The sequence below is a fragment of the Perognathus longimembris genome, chromosome 9 (assembly GCF_023159225.1).
Source record: "Perognathus longimembris pacificus isolate PPM17 chromosome 9, ASM2315922v1, whole genome shotgun sequence".
NCBI lineage: Eukaryota > Metazoa > Chordata > Mammalia > Rodentia > Heteromyidae > Perognathus > Perognathus longimembris.
The window spans coordinates 67,556,705-67,578,635 of record NC_063169.1 but is presented as its reverse complement, the minus strand read 5'-3'; the positions used below and the strand labels follow the sequence as shown (position 1 = coordinate 67,578,635).

The 21,931-nt window shown below is 56.3% G+C and overlaps 2 protein-coding genes across 2 annotated transcripts in view; one reads left to right on the top strand and one right to left on the bottom strand.

Annotated features, from left to right (window-relative positions):
• The window catches only part of Ezr (ezrin), a 39,772-nt gene extending 34,394 nt beyond the window's left edge, over nucleotides 1–5,378 (top strand). Inside the window, exons 8-13 of the mRNA XM_048354378.1 lie at nucleotides 1,907–2,070; nucleotides 2,201–2,331; nucleotides 3,347–3,507; nucleotides 3,835–3,927; nucleotides 4,457–4,720; nucleotides 4,836–5,378. Of these exons, the coding sequence (XP_048210335.1) occupies nucleotides 1,907–2,070; nucleotides 2,201–2,331; nucleotides 3,347–3,507; nucleotides 3,835–3,927; nucleotides 4,457–4,720; nucleotides 4,836–5,000 (978 nt within the window). The 3' untranslated portion in view covers nucleotides 5,001–5,378. The remainder of the gene's footprint in view (nucleotides 1–1,906; nucleotides 2,071–2,200; nucleotides 2,332–3,346; nucleotides 3,508–3,834; nucleotides 3,928–4,456; nucleotides 4,721–4,835) is intronic.
• A 1,093-nt stretch (nucleotides 5,379–6,471) lies between these two features.
• The window catches only part of Sytl3 (synaptotagmin like 3), a 37,255-nt gene continuing 21,795 nt past the window's right edge, over nucleotides 6,472–21,931 (bottom strand). The window contains 10 exon segments of the mRNA XM_048354384.1: nucleotides 6,472–6,665; nucleotides 7,371–7,505; nucleotides 7,508–7,575; nucleotides 8,545–8,641; nucleotides 9,477–9,573; nucleotides 10,408–10,578; nucleotides 14,021–14,123; nucleotides 16,771–16,949; nucleotides 20,895–21,029; nucleotides 21,635–21,759. Coding sequence (XP_048210341.1) covers nucleotides 6,553–6,665; nucleotides 7,371–7,505; nucleotides 7,508–7,575; nucleotides 8,545–8,641; nucleotides 9,477–9,573; nucleotides 10,408–10,578; nucleotides 14,021–14,123; nucleotides 16,771–16,949; nucleotides 20,895–21,029; nucleotides 21,635–21,759 — 1,223 coding nt within the window. The 3' untranslated portion in view covers nucleotides 6,472–6,552.

The window sequence follows — 21,931 nt, the reverse complement described above, 5'->3', positions numbered from 1 at the left end:
TGTCCCTGCACTTTTGTGCTCAAGACCAGCACTCTACCACTTTAACCAGAGCTCCACGTTTTGGTTTTCTGATTTCCCTGACCAGGCTGGCTTTGAACGGCAGTGGTCAAGATCTCAGCTTTGAACCGGCTGAGTGAGTGGCATTACCGGCGTGAGATCTCAGCCCCCTGAGTAGCTGGCATTACCGGCGTGAGATCTCAGCCCCGAGTAGCTGGCATTACAGGCGTGAGATCTCAGCCCCCTGAGTAGCTGGCATTACAGGCGTGAGATCTCCACCCCCCTGAGTAGCTGGCATTACAGGCACGAGATCTCAGCCCCCTGAGTAGCTGGCATTACAGGCGTGAGATCTCAGCCCCCCGAGTAGCTGGCATTACAGGCGTGAGATCTCAGCTCCGAGTAGCTGGCGTTACAGGCGCGAGATCTCAGCCCCCCGAGTAGCTGGCATTACAGGCGTGAGCCACAGCGCCCGGCCTCTTTGAGGGTTTTTATTTTGCCGTGAAGTCAGAAGCGGGGCTCCCTCCAAGGCCTCGGTCGCGGTGGCCCCCTCCACCGCCCAGCGGCTTTCCAGCAGTGTACAGGGAGGACGTGTCTCTCAGGCAGAGGAGGCAGGAAGCGTCTCAAGCTACCTTGCACTTCCAACCCTTGGCTCTTTCTGATTGATTTTTTTTTTTCCACCCTCCAAAAGAGGAGTGGGTGCGAATCAGCATTCCTCTGCACATCCCTGTGAGTCACCGGGGAACCGCACTGGGCCCTGCGCCTCTGAGGCCGGGAGACGAGGTGATTTTCTCTTGTGTAATGAGATAGGCGGGTCATAAAAACTCCTGTTTCTCCCAGCCCTGCAGACCCCTCCCTGGGAAACCTGATGACTTAATAACCAGTGTGTGAAACCAGAGGGGAGCCCCACCCAGGAAGTCCAGGGGTTCCAGCCTTGGCCTGGCCTCCCACCTCGGGCCTCTGGCGCTGATGAAAGGTTGGGGCGCTTCGTGGGCGCCCCTGGGGTGTGACCGGTCGAGCAGGCTCGGCTCTGGAGGCGACGGACGCTGCTGCTTTGCTCCGGCCCCTTTCCCCCCAGTCCACGTGGTTCCGCGCCGCTCCGCCTCCTCAGGAGGAAGCCCAGAGGCGTCTCGAACCCCAGGGAGCGCTTCTGCACCCTCATTGTCCTCCTGCCCCTTCACGGCGGCCAGGACGGGGCGCTGGGACCCTGACGGGGCCCAGTTCCTGCGCTGAACGGCGGTGACCGAGTTCCCGAGTGCCGTGTCCAGTCTCCCGTGGGGAGGACTCCTCCGGTAGAGGCTCACGGGGCCACTCTGGGCCCAGAAGAGTACGGCTGATAAAGCACGGCAGGAGCGGACCGTCTCACGGAGCGAGACGGCAGGTGGCGGCGGTGTAGGGACATGGCGGCACACAGTAGCAGCCGCCTGAGCCGGGAGAGCAGGCCCCAGGCGGGCCGCCGGGGGGCAGGGTTGGGGCAGGGACACCCCCAGGCGAGGCTGGGGAATCCAGAGCATTGGGCGTCAGCGTGGTGACTGGGCCCTGCCGGGGCTCACCGCAGTGCAGGAGGGGGAGGTTCCAGCAGAGGAGAGGAATGGGTGTGCGGGGCGGGAGCACTGAGCCCGAGAGGGCAAACACCAAACACCAGGCCCAGGAAGCCAGGAAGCCAGGCCGCAGCCAGTCACCCCGCCCCAGGCTTCCCAAGGCAGATGGAGCGTGTGTGTGCGCAACACAAAGGCCGTACACCACCCACCAGGCTGGCACGCCCTGCCACACCCGGACACACTCCCTCCCAGGTCATGAGAACGGGTATTTCTCGCCAGGGGGCCCCCTCGGCCATGTATGTCTGTTTAGAAAGGTCTAGAACCTGCCCGGGAAGGCGGCTGGGTCTGAGGCGCCCCGCTCTCTTCGGCAGGACTTCGTGTTCTACGCGCCCCGCCTGCGGATCAACAAGCGCATCCTGCAGCTGTGCATGGGGAACCACGAGCTGTACATGCGCCGCCGGAAGCCCGACACCATCGAGGTGCAGCAGATGAAGGCGCAGGCGCGGGAGGAGAAGCACCAGAAGCAGCTGGAGCGGTGAGCGGGGGGGGGGGGGGGGGGGGGGGCTTTCTGTGCCGCGTCTGGTGGGGTCAGAGGTCACCCCGTGGGCCCGCCGGGCCCGCCAGAGCCTAACCCCGCCCGTGCCTCGCTCTCCTCCCCGTACCAGGCAACAGCTGGAAACGGAGAAGAAGAGGAGGGAAACGGTGGAGAGGGAGAAGGAGCAGATGCTGCGGGAGAAGGAGGAGCTGATGCTGCGGCTGCAGGACTACGAGCAGAAGACCAAGAAGGCCGAGAAGGGTCAGGAGCTGTCCTGTCCTGTCACCGCACCCTGGGGCTGCTGTGGGGTCGGCGATCTGTCCCACCCAAGACCAGGCCGGCAGGCAGGCAGGGCCCAGACACAGCTGGGAGGGCGCTTCTTGAAGAGTGCATGCGTGTGCTTAACACGGCACCCCCAAACAAAGGCGTAGGACCGAGAAACAGTAAGGGGACATGGCCAGTGATTTGGGTTGGAAAGTGGTTCTGAGCCTGGCACCCGTGGCTCATACCTCGAATCCTAGCAGCTCGAGGGGCAGAGCACGGAGGACCTTGGTTCAGAGTCAGCCTGAGCGGTTAAGTCCGTGAGACAATCTCCAGTGAACCAAGTAAAGACAGGAAGTGGAGCTGTGGCTCAGGTGGTAGGGCACGAGCCCGGAGCAGAGAAGCTAAGGGGACAGCTGAGTTTGAGTCCCAGGAATGGTATGCGTGCACACGTACACAGACACACACATAGCAGTTGTGCACTTTATTCACTTCTGTGCAAGTTATTTGTAATTTTCCCACCTTTTGAAATGAGTACCGAATTGCCATCATTATCCCAATGAGAACATCAATAGGGCGCTGCCCAGCTATGTCTGCAATCAGCTAGGCTGAACCCCCTGGCCAGACCTCACCGCCCATTTACAGCTGCCCACGACCCAGCTGTGCCAGTCCAGGTCATGTGATCAGCCTGCCCCCAGGGGGCTTTCAGTGCGGCTGACTGCTGTCTGCTAGAGCCTGGCAAGGCCTGTGCTCGAACCAGTGTCCCAGTGATGTGGGAGCCCCGGGCAGACCTGGCCGGTGAAAGGGTGTCGGACCAGTTTCCAACCGTGTTGAGGAAGTTGTCATGGAAACATACAAGGACTCAGGTGTCCCTCCGGGAGGCTCACGACCCAGTGTCTCAGTCCAGTGATGGTGGTTCTCCAACCCTTCCCCCGTCCCGGGTGGGCATGGAAAGCCAGGCCTGTGAGTCCCTGGCCCGGGGGCCTGAGCAGTTCCGGCCTCCCCTTCTGCGCAGAACTCTCGGACCAGATCGAGAGAGCCCTGCAGCTGGAGGAGGAGAGGAAGCGCGCGCAGGAGGACGCGGAGCGGCTGGAGGCCGACCGGGTGGCCGCGCTGCGTGCCAAGGAGGAGCTGGAGAGACAGGCGCAGGATCAGATAAAGAGCCAGGAGCAGCTGGTGAGGACCGCCCGGGTTTCGGGGTGCTGAATTATGGAGAGGCCGGCGCTGGGATGGAAAAGGCGACACCTGCCTCGCCACGGCCTTGCTCCGCCACCGAAAGCAGATCTGCCGGGGCGGGGGGGGGGTGGGGGGGCGGGCGAAGGCACGGCCGCCGAGGACCCTCGGGGACCGAGAGTAGCCCGGATGGAACCCCATGGCTCCCCGTGGGGGCGAAGGGAGAGCGGCGTGTCCCAGGGAGGCCGTTCGCTGAGAATTCTCACTCGCAAATAGGCCCTGCCCCCAAGGATTCTGGAAAACACTTTGGCTTCTGCTTTTCCTTCCCAGGCCGCAGAACTCGCAGAGTACACGGCCAAGATCGCGCTCCTGGAGGAGGCGCGGCGGCGCAAGGAGGACGAGGTGGAGGAGTGGCAGCACCGGGTGAGCACCGGGCCGCGCACCGGGCCGCGCATGCGCCCTCGCACACGCCCCCTCGGGGCGTCTGGGCCTCCGCCCGGGCCAGGGCCGGAGGGCCGGGCTCCTTCCTGGCTAGGCAGGTCCCATCGGAGCCGCCACACCCCCAGCCCCCTTTGGCTAGGGTCTCGCGCTTTCGCACTGCCCGGCCTCAAACCCCACTCCTCCTCCCGTCACCTCGCGCCCAGCTCGGCTGTTGAGATCCAGGCTTGTGAACGTCTCGCCCAGCGGGCCGCGCGTGGCCACCCTCCCGAGTGGCTGAGGTTCCAGGCATCGGCCCTGACAGCCAGCTGTCCCCCCGCCATTCTTAGCCTACGCGGGCCTCATGAGCAGATGCAAGGGGAGAGGCGGCCTGACGAGATGCCCGGTCTTTGCCACGTCGCCTCTGAACCCCTCGGTCCTCCCAGGGGACCCCACTTCTCAGGGGAACCCCCCCTCACCCCGTGCCATGGCTGTGGAGAGGAGCTCACCTGTTGTGTCATTTGCTCCCCCAAAGGCCAAAGAAGCCCAGGACGACCTGGTGAAGACCAAGGAGGAGCTGCACCTGGTGATGACGGCGCCGCCGCCGCCGCCGCCGCCGGTGTACGAGCCGGTCAGCTACGCCGTGAGCTACCACGTGCAGGAGAGCCCGCAGGAGGAGGGCGCCGAGCCCACCGGCTACAGCGCCGAGCTGTCCAGCGAGGGCATCCGGGACGACCGCAACGAGGAGAAGCGCGTCACCGAGGCCGAGAAGAACGAGCGCGTGCAGCGCCAGCTGCTGGTGAGCGAGGCGGCCCAGCCTGGCCGCGGCCCGCCCCCGCCCCCGCCCCGGCCCACCCCCCCCCCCCCCCCCGCATCCCTGACCCCCTCGCCGCTCCCCTCCCCCCACCCCGCAGACCCTGAGCAACGAGCTGTCCCAGGCCAGAGATGAGAACAAGAGAACCCACAACGACCTCATCCACAACGAGAACATGCGGCAGGGCCGGGACAAGTACAAGACCCTGCGGCAGATCCGGCAGGGCAACACCAAGCAGCGCATCGACGAGTTCGAGGCCATGTAACGGCCGGGAACTGAGGGCGGAGGCCGCCGCGGGCTCCGCCGGGCGCCCCGGGCTTTAGGATCATTCAATCTAGAAACCCCTCCGTGTGGTCCAGGTCCCTGGCGGGCGGGCAGGCGGGCGGGCGGCGGAAGTGCTCCGGGCCGGAGCCTGTGGAAGGTTCCAGGCTTGCTCTCCCCACTTGTATCATAGTGCCAAATATAGGCCTGATTTTTCTGTTTGGAATTTTTTTTTTGAGTTATTGAATCCTTTCCTGCTTTCTGCTTGGGGCAGGACACACGGAATTGCGGTGCCTGTAAAAGTCTGAGTCACCTTTGCCGGCCCGCGCGGCCCGAGGTTCCGTATCATTAAAGAAAACCACGCGGTGCGTCCGTCTGTGCCCTCCTGCCTCTAGTTCTGAGACGAGCCGGAGCCCCTGAGCTCTGGATTCCTAGGAAGGCCCCCTCTGCCTGTTTCTGCTGTGAGGGGTGCAAATTATTTTGGAAATCTGAGCCTAACCCACTCTTCCACACGACGATTCCCTTCTTCCCACATCCGGTTCAGCAGTTCGAGTCTGCAGTGGCCTTTCACAGTGAACAGCGCAGGACTCAGACACTGCGCTGTTCATCTTGTTGGGCTTCTATACCCAACTCATTCATGATCAGCTCTAGGACATAGTATTTATATACGAGGGTTTGTAACATTAGTTTTTAAAAGGGAAAATTTTGTTCTGTATATTTTGTTACCTTTTACAGAATAAAAGAATTACATATTGAAAAAAAAAAACAAAACAAAACATGTAACCACGGCACTCCCTCTGAAATAAGGGCAGAACAGTACGCCAGTGCCTGAAGAAATCACAGCTGTACAAATTTTGTTTTTTCTACCGTCCTTTGTACATATAAACCAGACGCATCCATCTCCTAAGCTTCTTGTTCAGAACAGACGCACGCCGTTAGCTCATCCCGACTCCGGCTCTGAAGGGACTGTGACCTGCGTCCATTCGTCCACACGCCTGGGGGGCCGTGCAGCTGCTCCCCCGAGCCGCCGGCCGGTCCCCCTCGCCACCCACACGCCGCCTTGTCGGTCGTGATGTCCCGAGCAGATGCGCGCCACCCTGCGGCGGGTGTGCACAATAAACGCTCTCCTAGGCACTGCAGCAGTGGCTGTCTGCTTGTGTGGCGGGTGGGTGGGGGTGTCGGGGCCTTTCCGGGGTTCTATGCAGGGTCCCCAAGTCCTCTGGACCACCAGAGCTGACCGACCAGAAAGGGGAAGCCCGCCCCCCGCCTGGGCAGTTGGTGGGGGGGGAGGGGGAGGGGGGTCCGGAGGAGAGATGGAGCGCTCCTTTTTTTTTCTTTTTATCCCTCTGACGTGCACACGACAGAGCCATGATTTTCACTAGCGACGCGTGTGGCGATGGGGTAACTGCTGAACGTTTATTGAAATCTGGCCGCGTGATTGCTCTGGTCCTCCTTAAAAGTGCACCCTAGGTCCGTGACCCCTCGGGTCTTGTTCAGCGATACACCCCCCCCATGCCACCCACCTGCACCCCGGCAGGGCGGCCTGGAGCTTCGCCTCAGTGCAGGGGGAGTGTCAGGTCTGTCCATAAATTGGGGCTGGAAAGAACTCTGTGCCACTGAAGCGCTGACTGCGAGCGTGATGATCCCGGGTCTCCGGCGGCGCCTGCCTCTGCAATGAGACAAACCGGCGGTGGGGGGGAGGTGGGGGATGAAGACGCGGAGAATGACCCCCACGGCAGCCCCGCGGGTGGGAATGAGGAGGAGCACACGGGCATGGCTGAGAGGCCCCTGAGGCCTTGCCCGGCCTCCTCCGGGGGCGGGGAGTCAGCACCCAGCTGGGACCCACTCTGTGGGTGGAGGGGAGGAGGAGGAAGGGGCTGTGCTTGGCCAGGGTTCAGTGGTTCTCAGCGGGGGGTCAGCGGCCCCGCGTGCAGGTGTCTGGGATGTGGAGCGTGGGGGGCAGACGGCTACCCCCACAATGCCAGCCCGCCCCTGTGAGCGACACCCAACCGTCTGGCCTGCCCTCCAGGCCGTCCTTTCTAGTTGGTCGCCGGCTTGGGGTGCGGTATTTTCCTTTAAGGAACTAATCCTCTTAAGGTCGGCACCAGCCACCAAAGTACATTCTGTGCTTCCACAGATCTAAATCTGATTTAAATTGCCCAAATACTTGGCTGTGTTATAGCTCCGTGGCAGAGTTAAACCTGGACCTGGGAAGTCCCACTTAGGGCAGGTTAGGCAGCTTCAAAGCTAATTACGTCGCTGCCACCGTAGACTTGATTTTGTCCTCGTGGTGTTCGCCTAAGATGTCGGCTACGGACCGCAAAGCCGCGGCTCCTGTCGTTGGACCAGCACTGTGAACTCAACACGCACTTACTTGAGCCCAGTCTGGCTCCGCCCAGGAGGCGGTCATTCATCCCGAACACGGCCTGGTCCCAGACGGTGAGCTCCAAGCTGGACCGCCGTAGCTGGGACCGGGTCACGCCATCGAACACAAAGGAGTGTTTCCACTGGGGCAGGCTTGCTTCTTCAGCACTGGAGACCTCAGGCGCAGTTTTTGTTGGTCTGGCAGAGTGAGACAGCTGGAGATGGAACCCAAGAGCCCTTGAGATCAATGTCCAACAGCCTCCTTCCCCAGGGAGACCCAGGACCCGGCACGGACACGTCTAACGCAAAGTGGACGTTGCAAACCAGCCTGGAAAGTTCAAGGCCTGGCCTCCAGCCCTTACAGAATCCCTCTGGATTGAGATCAGCAGTTAAGGCCATTGGGATTCTGAGGCATTCCTTCTCATTCTCTCCTCAGCACCCGTTCAGTGGTGACACAGCCCGTGCGATGGGCACTGCCTGGGGAGACTTGTGGTTGCATTGTGTTCCCTTCTCCTTAGGCAAATACATTCAGGAAGGCTAAGGCTTAACACAGCAGCAACAAGGTTGGGACACATGCCTCTGTCGCATTACTTGCCGTTCTGACAGCACTTCAGCTACTGGTGCTTCCTTCTCCTTCAGAGAAGCCAGCAGGCCTGTCCCTACAGCAACCGAGAACGGAATGTAGAAGCCTGCGCTGGAGGCTTCCACCTGTAACCCTAGCTACACAGGGGGCTGAGATCTGAGGATGGAGGCTCAAAGCTAGCCCAGCCAGACAAGTGTGAGGTTCTCGTCTACAATAAGGGACCCAAAAAAGCCCAAGTGGGGCTGTGGCTCAAGCGGTAGAGCAAAAGAAGCTCAAGGACGGCACCCAAGCACTAAGTTCAAACCCCAGGACTAGGAAAAAAAATAAAAAGAAATGTGGATCCATCATAAAGCAGTTAATCCAAGAGAAAGCATTAAATAGGGAAATAGTGACTTGGACCCACTATTTTTCATACTTGATTTCAAAACTGATTACAAAAAGGATCTGAGTTTCTGGTTAAAATGTAATGGTGGATTTTCATAGGAGAGCTAAAGCAAGATGAAATTTAGAAATGCCCTATGCTTTCTGGTATTTTCTACAGGTTCTAGGGCTGGAGTAGATAATCGTCAGCAAGCCGTGTGTTACCTCTACTAACACTCACCCCTTAACGAATGAGTTTAAGGTCCCATCTGAGCGCACAGGTAAATTCTTGGCTCCCAGAACCACCAGACAGAGTTGACCATCAGGTGCCAGCTGATCTGTCCCCGGAAGGAAAGACCAGAACGTTCAGCCAGTGCGTTTCTCCTGACCCCTTGAGCAGGCAGTATCTGCTCCTCAAAGCTGGCTACTCTACCAGACGATTGCCCAGCCTCCACCCCAAGAGCAGGGGGAAGAGGCGCAGGTTTCGGGCAGGCTGGTGGGTCCTGCCTGCTCAGTGGCCGGGGCGATAAGAGGACAGAGGTTTCTAAAGCCCCGGGAGAGCAGGCGCTAGAGAGAGGGCTGGGACCCCATGGGGAGGAGAAGATGGGGAGGCTCTAGTCTGGCGGTAGCCAGCAGTCCTGCAAACTGAGCGCCGCAGGCTGCTTTCCGTGGGTCGGCCTGTGAGATCCGAAGCCGGCAGCGAGTCACCGAGCTGCGCAGGGGAGCCGCGCGCTCCCCGTCCTCCCGCTCGGTCCTCGTTCTCGGCTACGTCTCCGCAAGGTCCTGGAGCCCGGATCCCGCGTGCACTCGGCCCGCTGGCTTCCGCTCAGCCCTGGCGTCCCAGACCCTTGAAAACCCCCCTTGATGGCTGGAGAGCCAGCACCCCCACGTGTGGCCTTTCACTCCTGGCTGCCCCATCTGCCCCCCTTGGGGTCGGGGGGGGGACGGGGGGGGGCAGAAGCTCTCAGGCCTGCAAGAGCTCGCTCAGCCACGCCCCCTCACGCACTGGTTCTGGGGAGCCTCTCCCGGCTGCTCCCGGGGCATGCGGGGCGGGGGGGGGGGGGGGGGAACGCCTGCAAGCCCCACAAGCCTCGGCCCACCTCTACGCCCGCCGGGCTTTGGGAACTGAACCCGCGGCGGGGACGAGGGCTCCGCGGGCCTGAGGCCGCCTACCTCCCCCAGCCTCCCGGGGCCCCGCGGGGAGGACCAGCTTCGCCCGGACAGCAAGTTCTCCATTACTCCCAGGAGCACCGTCTTCGCATTTCTCGCCCTGTGGGAATGAGACGGACTTCAGAGCCTCCTGGCTGTTCCGGTTGTCCGTACCCCCCCTCCCCCCCCCCCCCCCCGCACACCAGGGATGCGGCGGGCAAGGAGGGGCACGGGGCGGGCTCTTTCTCCCTCTGTGGGCTCAGCCCCGCCATGCTCGCCACCCCCTGCAAGCCACGGCAGGCAGGTCTGAAGACAGCGAGTAAGATCTGGCTCCCCCTCCCCCTCCCCCCTCCACCCCCCCTCCCCCAGCGGTCCCCCTCCAGGTCATCAAGAACTCATGCCAAGGCTCCCCGTGAGCACTGCGGTCCGCGGAGGTCACGCTGTGCCCCAGCCCAGGACTGGGCCCACCGTTCCCCCGGCCATGGGTGTCTGGCAGTACCGTGTCCTGCCCCCCTACTGAGATCTGCCCCCACCCCACCCCCACCTTCTATTGAGGCGGCTTCTCTGGCCATGAGTCATTTTGCTCACAAGTAGAGAAGAAGAGCCCGGGAAGAGATGGCCCTGGGCCCAAGCAGTCCTCCCCCCTGGGGTGGGCACTGCGTGCTGAGGAGGACCTGGTAACCGGGGGTGGGGGGCCTGGTTCCCCGGGGGCCGTGGGGGTGGCCTGTGTCTGCACTGAAGCATCTCGGCCTGGTCTGAGATGCCAACTGAGACGCAGCCTCCGCTACCCTCAGTGTGGAGAGCTGGCACAGGGAAGGACGCGGAGGAGATCGGCACCCTCTGCTTCCGGCCTGCTGGCCAGAGGAGGCCCAGCCGGCCCTCCAGGCACGAGGGGAAGGAGGAGAGCGACTTGCGAAGGGAGCCACGGGGCCGCCCAGCCTCGCCCCCACCTCACCTTGGCCCGGAGGGAGTACCAGCAGAAAGCCCGCATGGCGCTGTCCTCGAAGTCCCACGCGGCCAGCGGCACGATCACCTCGCCCAGGAACGCCCGGCGGCCCAGCGCGCCCAGGTGCCACACGGACACCTGCAGCTTCCGGCTGGCCAGCTGGGGAAGGTCGATGCGATACTGCGGGGACAGGGCCGGAGGGAGGGCTGAGGGGCTGGGCCCCCACCCCCACCCCCACCCCGCCCCAAGAGCCCGCTGCCACCTGTGGGGGAGGGCGGGGGGGGAAGGGCACCCCCTCTGCCCAGTTCCCAAGTGTCCCAGGCTCCGCAGTCACCTGACGCCCTGCCCCAGGACCCACTTCTACAACAAGGATGGAAGCCACCACCCAGCCCTAAGATCTGAACTCGAACCTGGACCAAACCATACCCCACCAGGGCCGTCCTAAGGTAGTAAAAGCTAGATTTAAAAAAAAAAGATGTTTGTTGGAATCTGTGTGTTGGATTGTTTGTTTTGCTGGTGCTTGGGCTTGAACTCCTCAGCGCGTGAGCTCTGTCCCCTAGCTTTTTGCTCGAGGCTGACCCTCTACCACTTGAGCCACAGCTTCACTTCTGGATTTGGGGTGGTTAATCACCGACGAGTCTCACAGACTTTTCCTTCCCCGAGCTGGTTCTGAACCTTGGTCTTCAGATCTCGGCCGCCTGGGCGGTAGGCTGGGTAGCACCAGCGTGAGCCACGGGACCTGGGTATTCTGTTGGCGTCTTGAGGCCATCTCTGCCTGAGGCTGGCCTGGAACCTCCATCCTTCCAAACTCAGCTCCCGCAGTAGCGAGGGTTACAGGCAGGGGCCGACGGGGCCCCGCTCAGAGAGCTTTGGACGATCACTTCCGCCAGCTTCAACTTTCTCCCGCACCGTTCTCAGAACTGACTGGGCACCAGCGTCACCCAGCTAATGCCCACCTCAGACTGTACCAACATCCTGGGTGCCAAAGCCCGGGGAACTGGGAACTGCTGGCTTCTGCAAGGCCTTCAAATGATCCACTGGTTCCCTCATCCCTCAGCTTGTCCATCCTTTGTGAGTTCAAGTCTGACCTGTGTAGGGATGCTAGACTAGAGCCGTGATTCTTTCAAACTTCCTTGGCAAGTTTTCCAGGACTCCCAACTATTCACAACAGGCTGGATAAAACCCATGGGCAGAAAAGCGAAGCAAAACCAATTGTGGGGTGAACAAATGCAGCAGTAGTACTCACTAAACACTATGCTGAAAATGAACTTACAACCTGTAGGAGAGCATGGGAGGGAAAAACTGGGAGAGAGCAAGGGAAAGGGTGACACTGTTCCAAAAGAAATGTGCCCGTGACCAGACTTACACGACTCTACCTGTACACCCCCTTTATAAGAGTAAAAACACGTTAAATTGCGAGCTCCTTGGGCTTCCGTGTGCAACTGAAACAGGCTAGCTGGGGGTGAGGCTCGAGGGCCGGAGCATCTGCCGCCCAAGTGCAAAGCCCTGGTTCCAAACCACAGCAGTCAAAGGAAAAACTTACTCAGAAATACGTGCATGTAATACGAAACAAACCTCATGAAACTATGTCATTAAGTTCGTCTAAAATAGCCTTTGGAAACCTCTGTCTAGCATTTTAAAAATACCTCATTAAATGTTTAATGGTGGGACTGCAGACCGTGAGTGAAAACGCTGGCCGAGCCCCGGCCCCCCCAAATGTCTGACGAGTAATTGTAGGTAGCAGCTTCAAACGTGTGCGGTGACCTAGGCTGAGCGCGTTCCTCGCAGGCCATGGACGCGTGCAAAGCGGGCAGCAGAGCGGCCCGGACCCCGCCCGCAGCCGCTGAGCCGGGGCCCATCGCGGAAAGAACCTCCGAGGGGCTCGGGGGGGGGGCCCCAGCGAGGCCTCCACGCACCCGGGGTCCCGGCTCTGGGTGGCAAGCGAGCATTCCAATGGCTGCCTCCGTCTAGAGACAGCACTTGGCAACCGCAGGGACCCAGGAAGCAAACAATGGCCATTATTATTGCATGAACGCGGGCTCTGGGCCAGCCGCCCAGATGGTCCCTGGTTGCCGGTTCACAGCACCAAGGAGGACCGACAAAGGCCTCTCTTCTTGCCAGCTTCGGGCGGCAGGACTTGTGGGATGCCCAGCTCTGGCTGCGGCCCCGGGGCCGGGCTTCCCGTCTGGCTGGGGTTCCCACAGCCAGTCCTGTGCCCCGGCCCAGCCTCTGCGCCAGCCCCCCCCCCCCGCCCCCCCCCACCCCGGAGGAGCAGGAGGCCCTGGCTCCGCTCTAAACCTAATCAGATTTCTTAGCATCAAAGATGAAAAAGTCCTTTATAATTAAAAAACAAAAAAGTTTTCCCTCCTAGGTGGATGTTAGCTCTAAACGATAAGCTTATATGAAACCATATGCAGAGTCATAACAAAATGAAAAGCAAGAGGCTCGCGAACACACGCTGTTGGCGGAGGAGGTCAGGAGGAAGGGGGCACAGGAAGGGAGAGGCGGGGTAGGTAAATGCAGGCATAATATTCAGTGCACATATGTGAAAATGGAACCAGCTAAATTCAGGAGATAGGCTTGGGAGAGATGGCAAAAAGACAAGCGCAAAGACATTGGCCAAGATGCACTGAACTGGAATGTTAAATTGGAGCCACTTTGTACAACTAAAGATAATTAAAAAAAATTTTAAGCCGGGGCTGGGGATATAGCCTAGTGGGCAAGAGTGCCTGCCTCGGATACATGAGGCCCTAGGTTCGATTCCCCAGCACCACATATACAGAAAACGGCCAGAAGCGGCGCTGGGGCTCAAGTGGCAGAGTGCTAGCCTTGAGCGGGAAGAAGCCAGGGACAGTGCTCAGGCCCTGAGTCCAAGGCCCAGGACTGGCCCAAAAAAAAAAAAAAATTTAAGCCAGGTATTAATGGGTCACGCCTATAATCCTAACTACTCAGGAGGCTGAGATCTGAGGATCGCGGTTCAAAGCCAGCCCAGGCAGGAAAGCCCTTGACACTTTCATCCATAATTAATTTTAAAAATATATATATATATATCTCAGGAAGAGGAGTTGTGACTCAAGTGGTAGAGCAACAACAGCCTTGAACAAAAATCCAAATGAGAACATAAGACCTAGTGTTCAAGCCCCAGGATTGGCACCCCCCAAAATATATATATATATATATATATATATATATATATATAATTACTACAAGAGTTTTTCCAATATTGCAATCATGAAGCACTCGTGCTGAGACGGAAAGTCAGTGGTTTCATTTCTGGGGATCCCCACCTGACAGTGACTCAAATACTTAGACTTCTGACCCTTGTATGCAACAAGACAAACCAACTCTTGAGCCGCTCTGTTTCCGGGTGTTAGCTTGCGACTCAGAGGCAAGCAGCTTCCTTTTGGCCGTTTCCACGCGCTCAGTCATCGAAAGCCATTCTCCCCCCGGCAGAGCCCGCCTATCCCCGCACGGAGGCTGACCCCTGCTTGCTGGCAGCCGCCGCCACCTGACGGGGCCACGGAGGAACGCATCGGGTGTGAACTGAGCCTCGTGGGACTCTGACCCCGTGCCCAGCCCGGGCTGGGAGGACTCCGCTCAGGAATGTGTGCCCAGCAAGTACCTTCAAGGTCTCCTCGAAGGTTGGGTCTGTGGTGTTCCTTTGGACTCCAGTCTTGCGTTTTCCCCGGGCAGATCGGTCGGGCAGTAGGTAGGTTTTTACATACCTAGGGGCCAAATGCAGGGCAAATTCAGGGCTCAGCCCGGGACAGACAAAGGGTCGAGGGGCGCCCAGGGCGGGCGCACACCAGTGTTTGCTGCACTCTGCTTCCTGCTGGAGTTGGAGCGGCTGTACAATAGGACCCGGTGACCGCGGACGGCACGAGCTTCTGAGTCACATAGCTCGGCCAAAGGTTGGCTATGTGATCTTCTGGAATATTCCCTCCTCTCCTGCCATTCAGTGAAAACTAGGGGACAGAGTCTTCAATCTGTCTGGATGGTGGGCCCAAGGCACCAGCTCCCCTTCTCCCACCTCCAGCCCCCCAAAATGAAGAGGGGATGGAAGGCTCCTCAGGGAGCCCCCCAGCAGCCCCGCATATACTCCTCCTGACTACGGAGGGGCCTGAGCTTTGCCGGAGTTCTCTTTTGTTCCAGCATTAAGGTTTGAACTCGGGGCTTTCACTCGAGCCACGCCTCAAAATCACTCACGCGCATTCTTCTGTAACCTTTTTTCCTCAGTATAATACTGACATTCATTCCCAATGCTGTGTGTGGCTCCACTCATTTATAGTCCTATATATTATTCTGTGACGTGAGTATCACAATTCATTACCCTCCCCTGAGCCTTTTTGTCTGTGAGATGTTAAGTTTTTGCAATTACAAGCAAAGTCCTACATTCTAGTTATACCTGAACCAGAGTTTCTCCACGCACAAACCCAAGAATGAGAGGGCGCGTGCTTTCTGATTACATGGACAGTTCTGGGGACCTTGAACTCAGGACCTTGCGCACGCTGCGCAAGCCCCTGACCACTAAGCTACACCCCCAGCCCCTACCTGCACTTTCAACTCTGCTGGATCATGCCAAGTTACTAGTACAGCACAAGGCTCCATTTCACCTCCTATCAGCTCAGTTCATTTATTTATTTATAAGTGCCCATTTGCAGAACTGGAGTGAAAAGGGGTCCAGAGCCAAAAGAAAAAAAAGTTGCTTAGAGCAACAACCTATTGCTCTACCCACTGTCACTCTTTAGCTGGTAATTTAAAAAAGACAGGCAACGATGAGGTCCTTGCCTTAAAGCTGAAAGCAGAAAAATCCAATATGAAGGGAGCTCAATGTTTGTTTGCTTGGTGGTGGTACTGGGGTTTTGAACTCAGGGCCTCCCATGTAATAGGTAGACATTCCAAACTTCAGCCATTCTCTCGGCCTAAAAACAACAAAACTATCTTAGGAGAAAATAAGAGAACATATTCATCACCTTCTGGTGGCACTGCAATTCTATAGACACACACAAAAAAAGAGGTTGTCTTGTGTTAATTTTTGCTTTTTCGAAATGCAAGCTTCAACCCTCAAGCCTTGCACACAGTCGGCTTCTGGGGAAAAGGCCAGCAGGAATGGATTGTAAAGAAGAATGCTTGTAAATATGCTATTGTCAGATTCTCTGTAAGAAAAGTGATCATAAATAAGGAGTAGCTGGGATGGAGAGCCAATGAAGAAAATTTTTAAATCTATTTAAAGGGTTTTTAAAACATCTTCCTCAGTGGGGAGACAGGCATTGTCTGAATTTTCCTGAAAGTAAATGACAAACTAACTTAGAAAATGGAGCCAAACTCACAAAGGGGAACTTAAATGGTTGAAACACGGATGTAAAATGTTTGGTCCGGTGCTCATGGTTCATGGCTGTCATTCTAGCTACTCAGGAGGCTGAGATCTGAGGATTACAGTTCAAAGCCAGCTTGGGAAGGGAAGTCCATGACATTCTTCTCTCCAGTAAACTACTTAGAAAAGTCTGGGAGTGGCACAGTGGCTCAAGTGATAGAGCACTAGCTTTGAGCAAAAGAAATGCTCAGGGACAAAGCCCAGGCCCTGAGTTCAAGCCCCAGGACAAGCATCAAAAAAAAAAGTATGTCTGTGTTACTGATCAGGGAAATGGATATTTAAGTAGTAGTAGTATTTCATATTAGTTGGGGAACTATTTAGTGTATTTATGAATCATACATGAGGCAAGATTTTAATTTTGTTACTCTTGTATGGAAGTCTTTCAACTTTCCAACACCATTTTCCCGAAGCCCACCTTCTCCCCTCACCGGCTAGTAATAGCCCCTTGCTAGACTAAATGTTTATGTTCCCCTGAAGTTCACAAGTTGATGTTGAAGGCCCAGTGTGAAGGTCTTCAGCTCTGGGGTGATTGAGCCTTCAGGAATGGGATGAGGTCCTTTGTCAAAGAGTCCTCCAGTGAGGACAGAAACCAATGGCCCCTCGGAAACCAGGACCAGCCCGCAACCAACACCCAATCTGCCAGCACCTCAAACGTGCCAGCATCCACGACGGTGAGAAATAAACTCCTCTTATTTAAACCCACCCGGCCTGCAGACTTAGGTTACAATAAGCAAATGGTCTAAGACAACCCTCGGCCAATCCGCTCCCATGCAACCAAATCTGTAGCTGGATTCCTGATTCCCTTCTGCCTCCCTCTCCGTGTGTGGAGAACACAGAATGACTCGCTTTATTGAGACTGCCTTAAAGCAAGTCTTTTCTATTTTTGTTCTCTTATTATCATGTTAGATATTCTTGGACGTTCACTTTTCCATATAAACTTGAGCATCTGTTCATATATCACCTTGAACAAAACTTTCTGAAAAAGAGACAAAACTTACGGATTGCATTTTCTCTTCTTTTCCTCCCCATAAGCGAGATTCTTGCAGGTCCTGATGCATATTTCCAAAGAGTGGGTTTTAAAGCAGTAACGCATGGCAAATTCTATTTCTCCGGTGACATTAGCGTTGTCAAAAATACTCATCTCTGTACACGTGCTGCTGAGGCTAATTAAGCTTCCCTAGGATCAAAATGACAGATATAATAATGAGTACTTCACAGTTAGTGCAGTTTTTTGCAGTTCTGATTTCAAGATACCAAATACATCCCAAGTCACACAGAGCAAGCAATCTCACCAAAAGGCACCAGCTTGTACTTCGCCTAAGTGGCCACTTATTCTAACCTGAAGAGATGAGGTCTCCCTCGAGACGGCCTTTGCCTAGCAAAGTTGTACAAGCCCACTTGTTCACATGAATCCCTAGAGATCAGTCAGACCATCCTGTGCAGTTCTACACAAATGACCTCAGGACCAGACAGCATCCGTGGCAGGGCGTGGGACGGAACCGCTCGTGGAGCTACCGGCCGACACTGGGAACCACACAGACCGCAGTTCCAATGCCGGCTCATTAGCTGGGCCAGAGTCTTACTGGGAAAATTTATCCTCATCTCTCAGGGCGACGGTAAAGGATGGAGTGAGGTTTATACAATGTGCAGAGGTCACAATCAATTGTGTCTCAACTTTTATGGGGACCCAAAAATAAACCAGCAAAACTGCCACTGTAAATTGAGGCCCTTTAGGCTTAGGTGATAGGGTGGAGATAAGCAACACCAGATGTCTGTGCTTAAAAGATCAAATAAACCATCTTGTCACTAGTAAGTTTGCTTTAGCAACTGCGACCATTTGCGTGAGATCAATCTCAGTGCTGATCTTACAGGAGCAGAGAAGCCTAATTGGTTTCAAATGCCTAACCAGAGCCGCCACACTAGAAAACACCAAGGGAATAAACTGAGAAAGTCTCTGGCCAAGTGTCAAAACTGCTAAAGACAGACAGAGAAAGACAGAGAGGGGCGGGGGGGCAGGCAGAGGCGTGAAGAGAAAATACATGGAAAATATCTACATGGGAGAACAAGGAGAATAGAAAAGTGTGAGAAATATACTAGACATAAAAAGTGTGAAGAATCTGTGTGAAGATCTGAAGAATCACAAAGAATAAAAATGGGGCCATGATCTATTTAAAGAGATCATAGCTAAGAATTTTACAAAAACTAACAAGTGACAATGAGCCACAGGTTGAAAAATAAAAAATACGTTTTATAAAATGGAATGACACATAGGCCATCAGAGTAAGCGCACAGAAAATCAAAGACAGAGGAAATACTAATGGCAGAGTGGGGGAAAGATACATTACCTTTGACAGAAGAAGGCATATTACCTACTGCCCAAGAGAAATGGCAGAAACCAGAGAGATCGGACAAATCCCAAAGCAATCACTCGAAGAGGAAATGGAGACAGACCACAGATCAGGAGAAAAACAGATAAGAGGAAAAGTCAAAAGCAAGTAGGTAAGACAGATTTAATCCAGAATATATCAGTAGTTATTACAAAAAGACAAGTATTTCATAATAATAAAGGAGTCAACCTCCGTGAAAGCATTGACAAAACATATACAAACACAGGAAAAACTGACAAAGGAGAAATAGCTATTTTTAATACACTATTCTTATAGGTAAAATAGATAAAATTTGTTAGTCAAAGTATAATTGACTTTAAAAAAATACAATGCACCTTGACCTCATGTCCATTATAATATGTTCCTCACAGCAAATGAAGACTTATAGGTTCTCATAAACAAGTGTCATCGGGGTTTACATGGACTGAAACAATAATGTAGATGAAATTCTAAGCACAGCACCTACCTGACTCTGAAGCATTCTAATGAGGTCACTACTATCAGGACTTTGTTTTTATTGTTTGTTTTGCCAGTCCTGGGGCTTGAACTCAGAGCCTCGGCACTGCTCCTGAATACCCTGGGGGACTGGGCTAAGCTCCCACCACCCTAGGGCAGACTCCCACGGGGACAGGAGCCCCCCTCGTGGGGCAAGGTGGCCAGTGACCCAACCAGATGCTGAGACTCCCCCAAAGACTGTAAACTAGCCTCAAGCACTGTAAGGGGGTCCCACTTCCCGCTTTCTGACCCTGAAGAGTCTGCCTCCGGCTCCTCCCCTTCCTCTTCCTCTTTCTGCTGCTCCTCTTCACCCTCCTGTTCCCCTCCTCTCCCCTGCCCCACAAGCACGTGGACAAGCCCCTAGACGGCATGGGCCCGCCTCCCAGCTTGGAGAGCCGGGTGGGGGCTTGTACCAATCCACCACTAGCAAGAGGCTTTCTCTCCTCACGCTCCGTCTCCTTATGCTTCCAAATGAACTTTGCCTCCGTCCCCACGTCCCCGGCCTCAGAATTCTTTGCTTGGTGGAACGAAAGAAGCCTAGACGACATCAAGGTAGATTCTGAACTTAGGAGGATAAGGAACTGCAGCCTGCTGTTTCCCCCCCTCCTCTCTCTCGTGTTCCCTTTGCTCCCTGCAGTGGACGGTGAAGGGCAAGGCTGACACGGTGCTGGGGCGTGGAAAACGGGTTAACCAGAGGAACACATCGGGACATGCGCAGCACGGGGCGCATCTGGAGCCGGGACAGAGGAGGACAGACCTGCCCCCCCTCCCCACCACCACAAATGGAGGCCTCTGAGGACCTGGCCTGCCCTGCTGGGTGCCTTGCTCCCGGGGTGCACCGTGGTGAAGGTGCACGGCTGGGCTCCTCCACGTTGGCGCCCAGAATCCTCGAGCTTCCAGGAATCATCGCAGAGACTCACGGCGCCTCCACGAGTGGATGAACAGAGGTCAGGCCGGCCTGAAACACACCCAGCCGGCATGGCCGGACACAGCTGACTGGGCCGCGGGGGGAACCTCTGCTCCCACCCTTCCAGCCATGCCTCCGGGGCCCAGAGCGGGGAAGGGCTCTGCCCTCAGAGAAGGGGAGATGAGCAGGGTCAACTGAATTCCCTCTGAGAGAGCTAACAGTTCTCCCAGCAGGACCCCGCCAGCATTTCCGGCTCCCACCACCCAGAGCCAGCTCAGAATACTGGAGCAAACTGAGAATACACAACAGCCAACCGAGCCGATCCGGAGACTGGCCAGGAAGACCCGCAGGGAGCTCCGCCTGGTGGACTCCTGCCGGGGCCAGGGCCACGCTCTGTGTGTGCAGCCCCCGGGGCAGGCTGGGCACTGCACCCCGAGCTGAAGGTTGCAGGGCCCTTTCCTTTCAACGCTCGCAAAGCCCCGTGCCCTTTCACCTCACCAAAGCAGAAAACTGGAGCCAACTGGAACCACAGCTACATTTGCAAATAATAATGGAGACGAGTGGAGGTGGGAAAACACAGTCATTGTCCTCGGTGCACATATGTGTAAAAGCTATGAAACTTGAGGGTATGGTAGGGCTGGGGAAGATGAAGAATGATGGAGGGAGTAACATTGAGCAAGATGCACTGTGCTTACAGACACATGTGTTGAATTAAAACTCCTTGATACAACTGAAGATAGCTTAAAACGTTTTAAGAAATAAGAAAAATTAACAGTAAGGTGTGCACCGGTGGCTCACGCCTGTGTTCTTAGCTACTCAGAAGGCTGAGATCTGAAAACCGTGGTTTGTGGTTCGAAGCCAACCCAGGCAGAAAAGTCTCCATAGGAATCTTCTCTCCAACTAACCACTCAAAAACCTGATGTGGAACTGTGGCTCCATGTGGTAGAGCACCGGCCTTCAGCCAAAGAGCCCAAGGATAGCACCAGGCCCTGAGTTCAAGCCCCACAATCAACAAAGAATAAATGAATACATAACAATAAATCTTGAGAAGAACACATGAAAAAGTGTTCACAACAAAGTGTGTCAAAACCAGCCTGAAAGAAATACTACCAGTCTAAAAGAAATACGACATCTAAACTCCACGATCGTGTCCTAATTTCTCTCACAAGGCGACTGTTTATCCCTGTCCTTGCCTTTCAACCAAGTTTAATGCTTCTGGGCGTCAGACCCAGGGCCTTGGATGCTAGACCCATGCCCTAACTCTGAGCCGTGGCCCCGGCCTGTCCGACGTCCGCATGACCCATCATGGCGAGAGTATCAGGACAAGACTCACGTGTCTCGAGCCTCCAGAAAATAAAGTGTGGCGTGTTGGACTGGACGGAGGAGTCTTCTGCTTCAAAACGGGGCCCGTGGCGCATTTCGGATCTTCTTGATGGAGAGGTTTCAGAATGTCTGGCGAGCTGACCTTCTGCAGAGGAAAGGGCAGCATTTCTGTGACGGTGTGCCGTCATTCAACTATGGCAACTGCAGCAGGTACAGCCGGCGTGTGTGAGCGGACCTTACTGAGATGTAGAAAAGGAGGTGTGAACCCCACACCCCTGGGGCCTGGAGGCAGACATCAACCAAACGTGGGGCTGTTCATGAACTGGATGGGTCAGGTGAGTGATCTCTTAGTACAAGTCCTAAGGATCACACTTTAGCCTCAACCATGATACTGGCCAGTTCCTCACGTGAAGGAGCATATCCAGCCCAATGGATGGTTTGAGCTCAAATTTAAATGGCTGGAATACAATAAAACTCAGCTCCTCGGCTGCCCCCCCCCCCACCCGCGGGGTCTCACGGGATGCTTCCCAGCGCGCCGGCGGGCCGGGAACGCCCAGTGGCTTGGTTTTGCCGAAGTGTATCCTGGCTCGGGCGGCACGGGCGGGCCACAGAGGGGGACTGGACGCGGCCAGAGCGTGTGCGCAGGCGCAGAGGAGGCGGAAGGGCAGTGCGGGTCACGGGTGGAGCCCGTGGAAAGCTGTGGAAAGGCGTGAAGGTGGTTGGGGCAGAGGCCCAGAGGCCCCGGGGTACCCTGGAGGTGACGTGGACGGCAGTGTCTGACTGGCTCCGCCTCTCCGTCTGGCTCCCATCTTGCCCGGGGTTCGTGGCTAGAAGCTGCTTCTCAGAAGTCACATCATTCTGGGACTTGGAGAGTTCTAGAAGAAAAATCAGGGGATGGCAGCTGGGAGGTGAGTACGGCTGAGCCGTGGCGGGCCCGGCGTTCCTGACAAAGACCGGGCGCCTACGCGCCATTTCCCGGGACTCCAAGAAGGGGGGTGTCCCGCGAGCGTGCGAGCAAGCGCACCCCGAGGAGGGGATCTGTGTGCT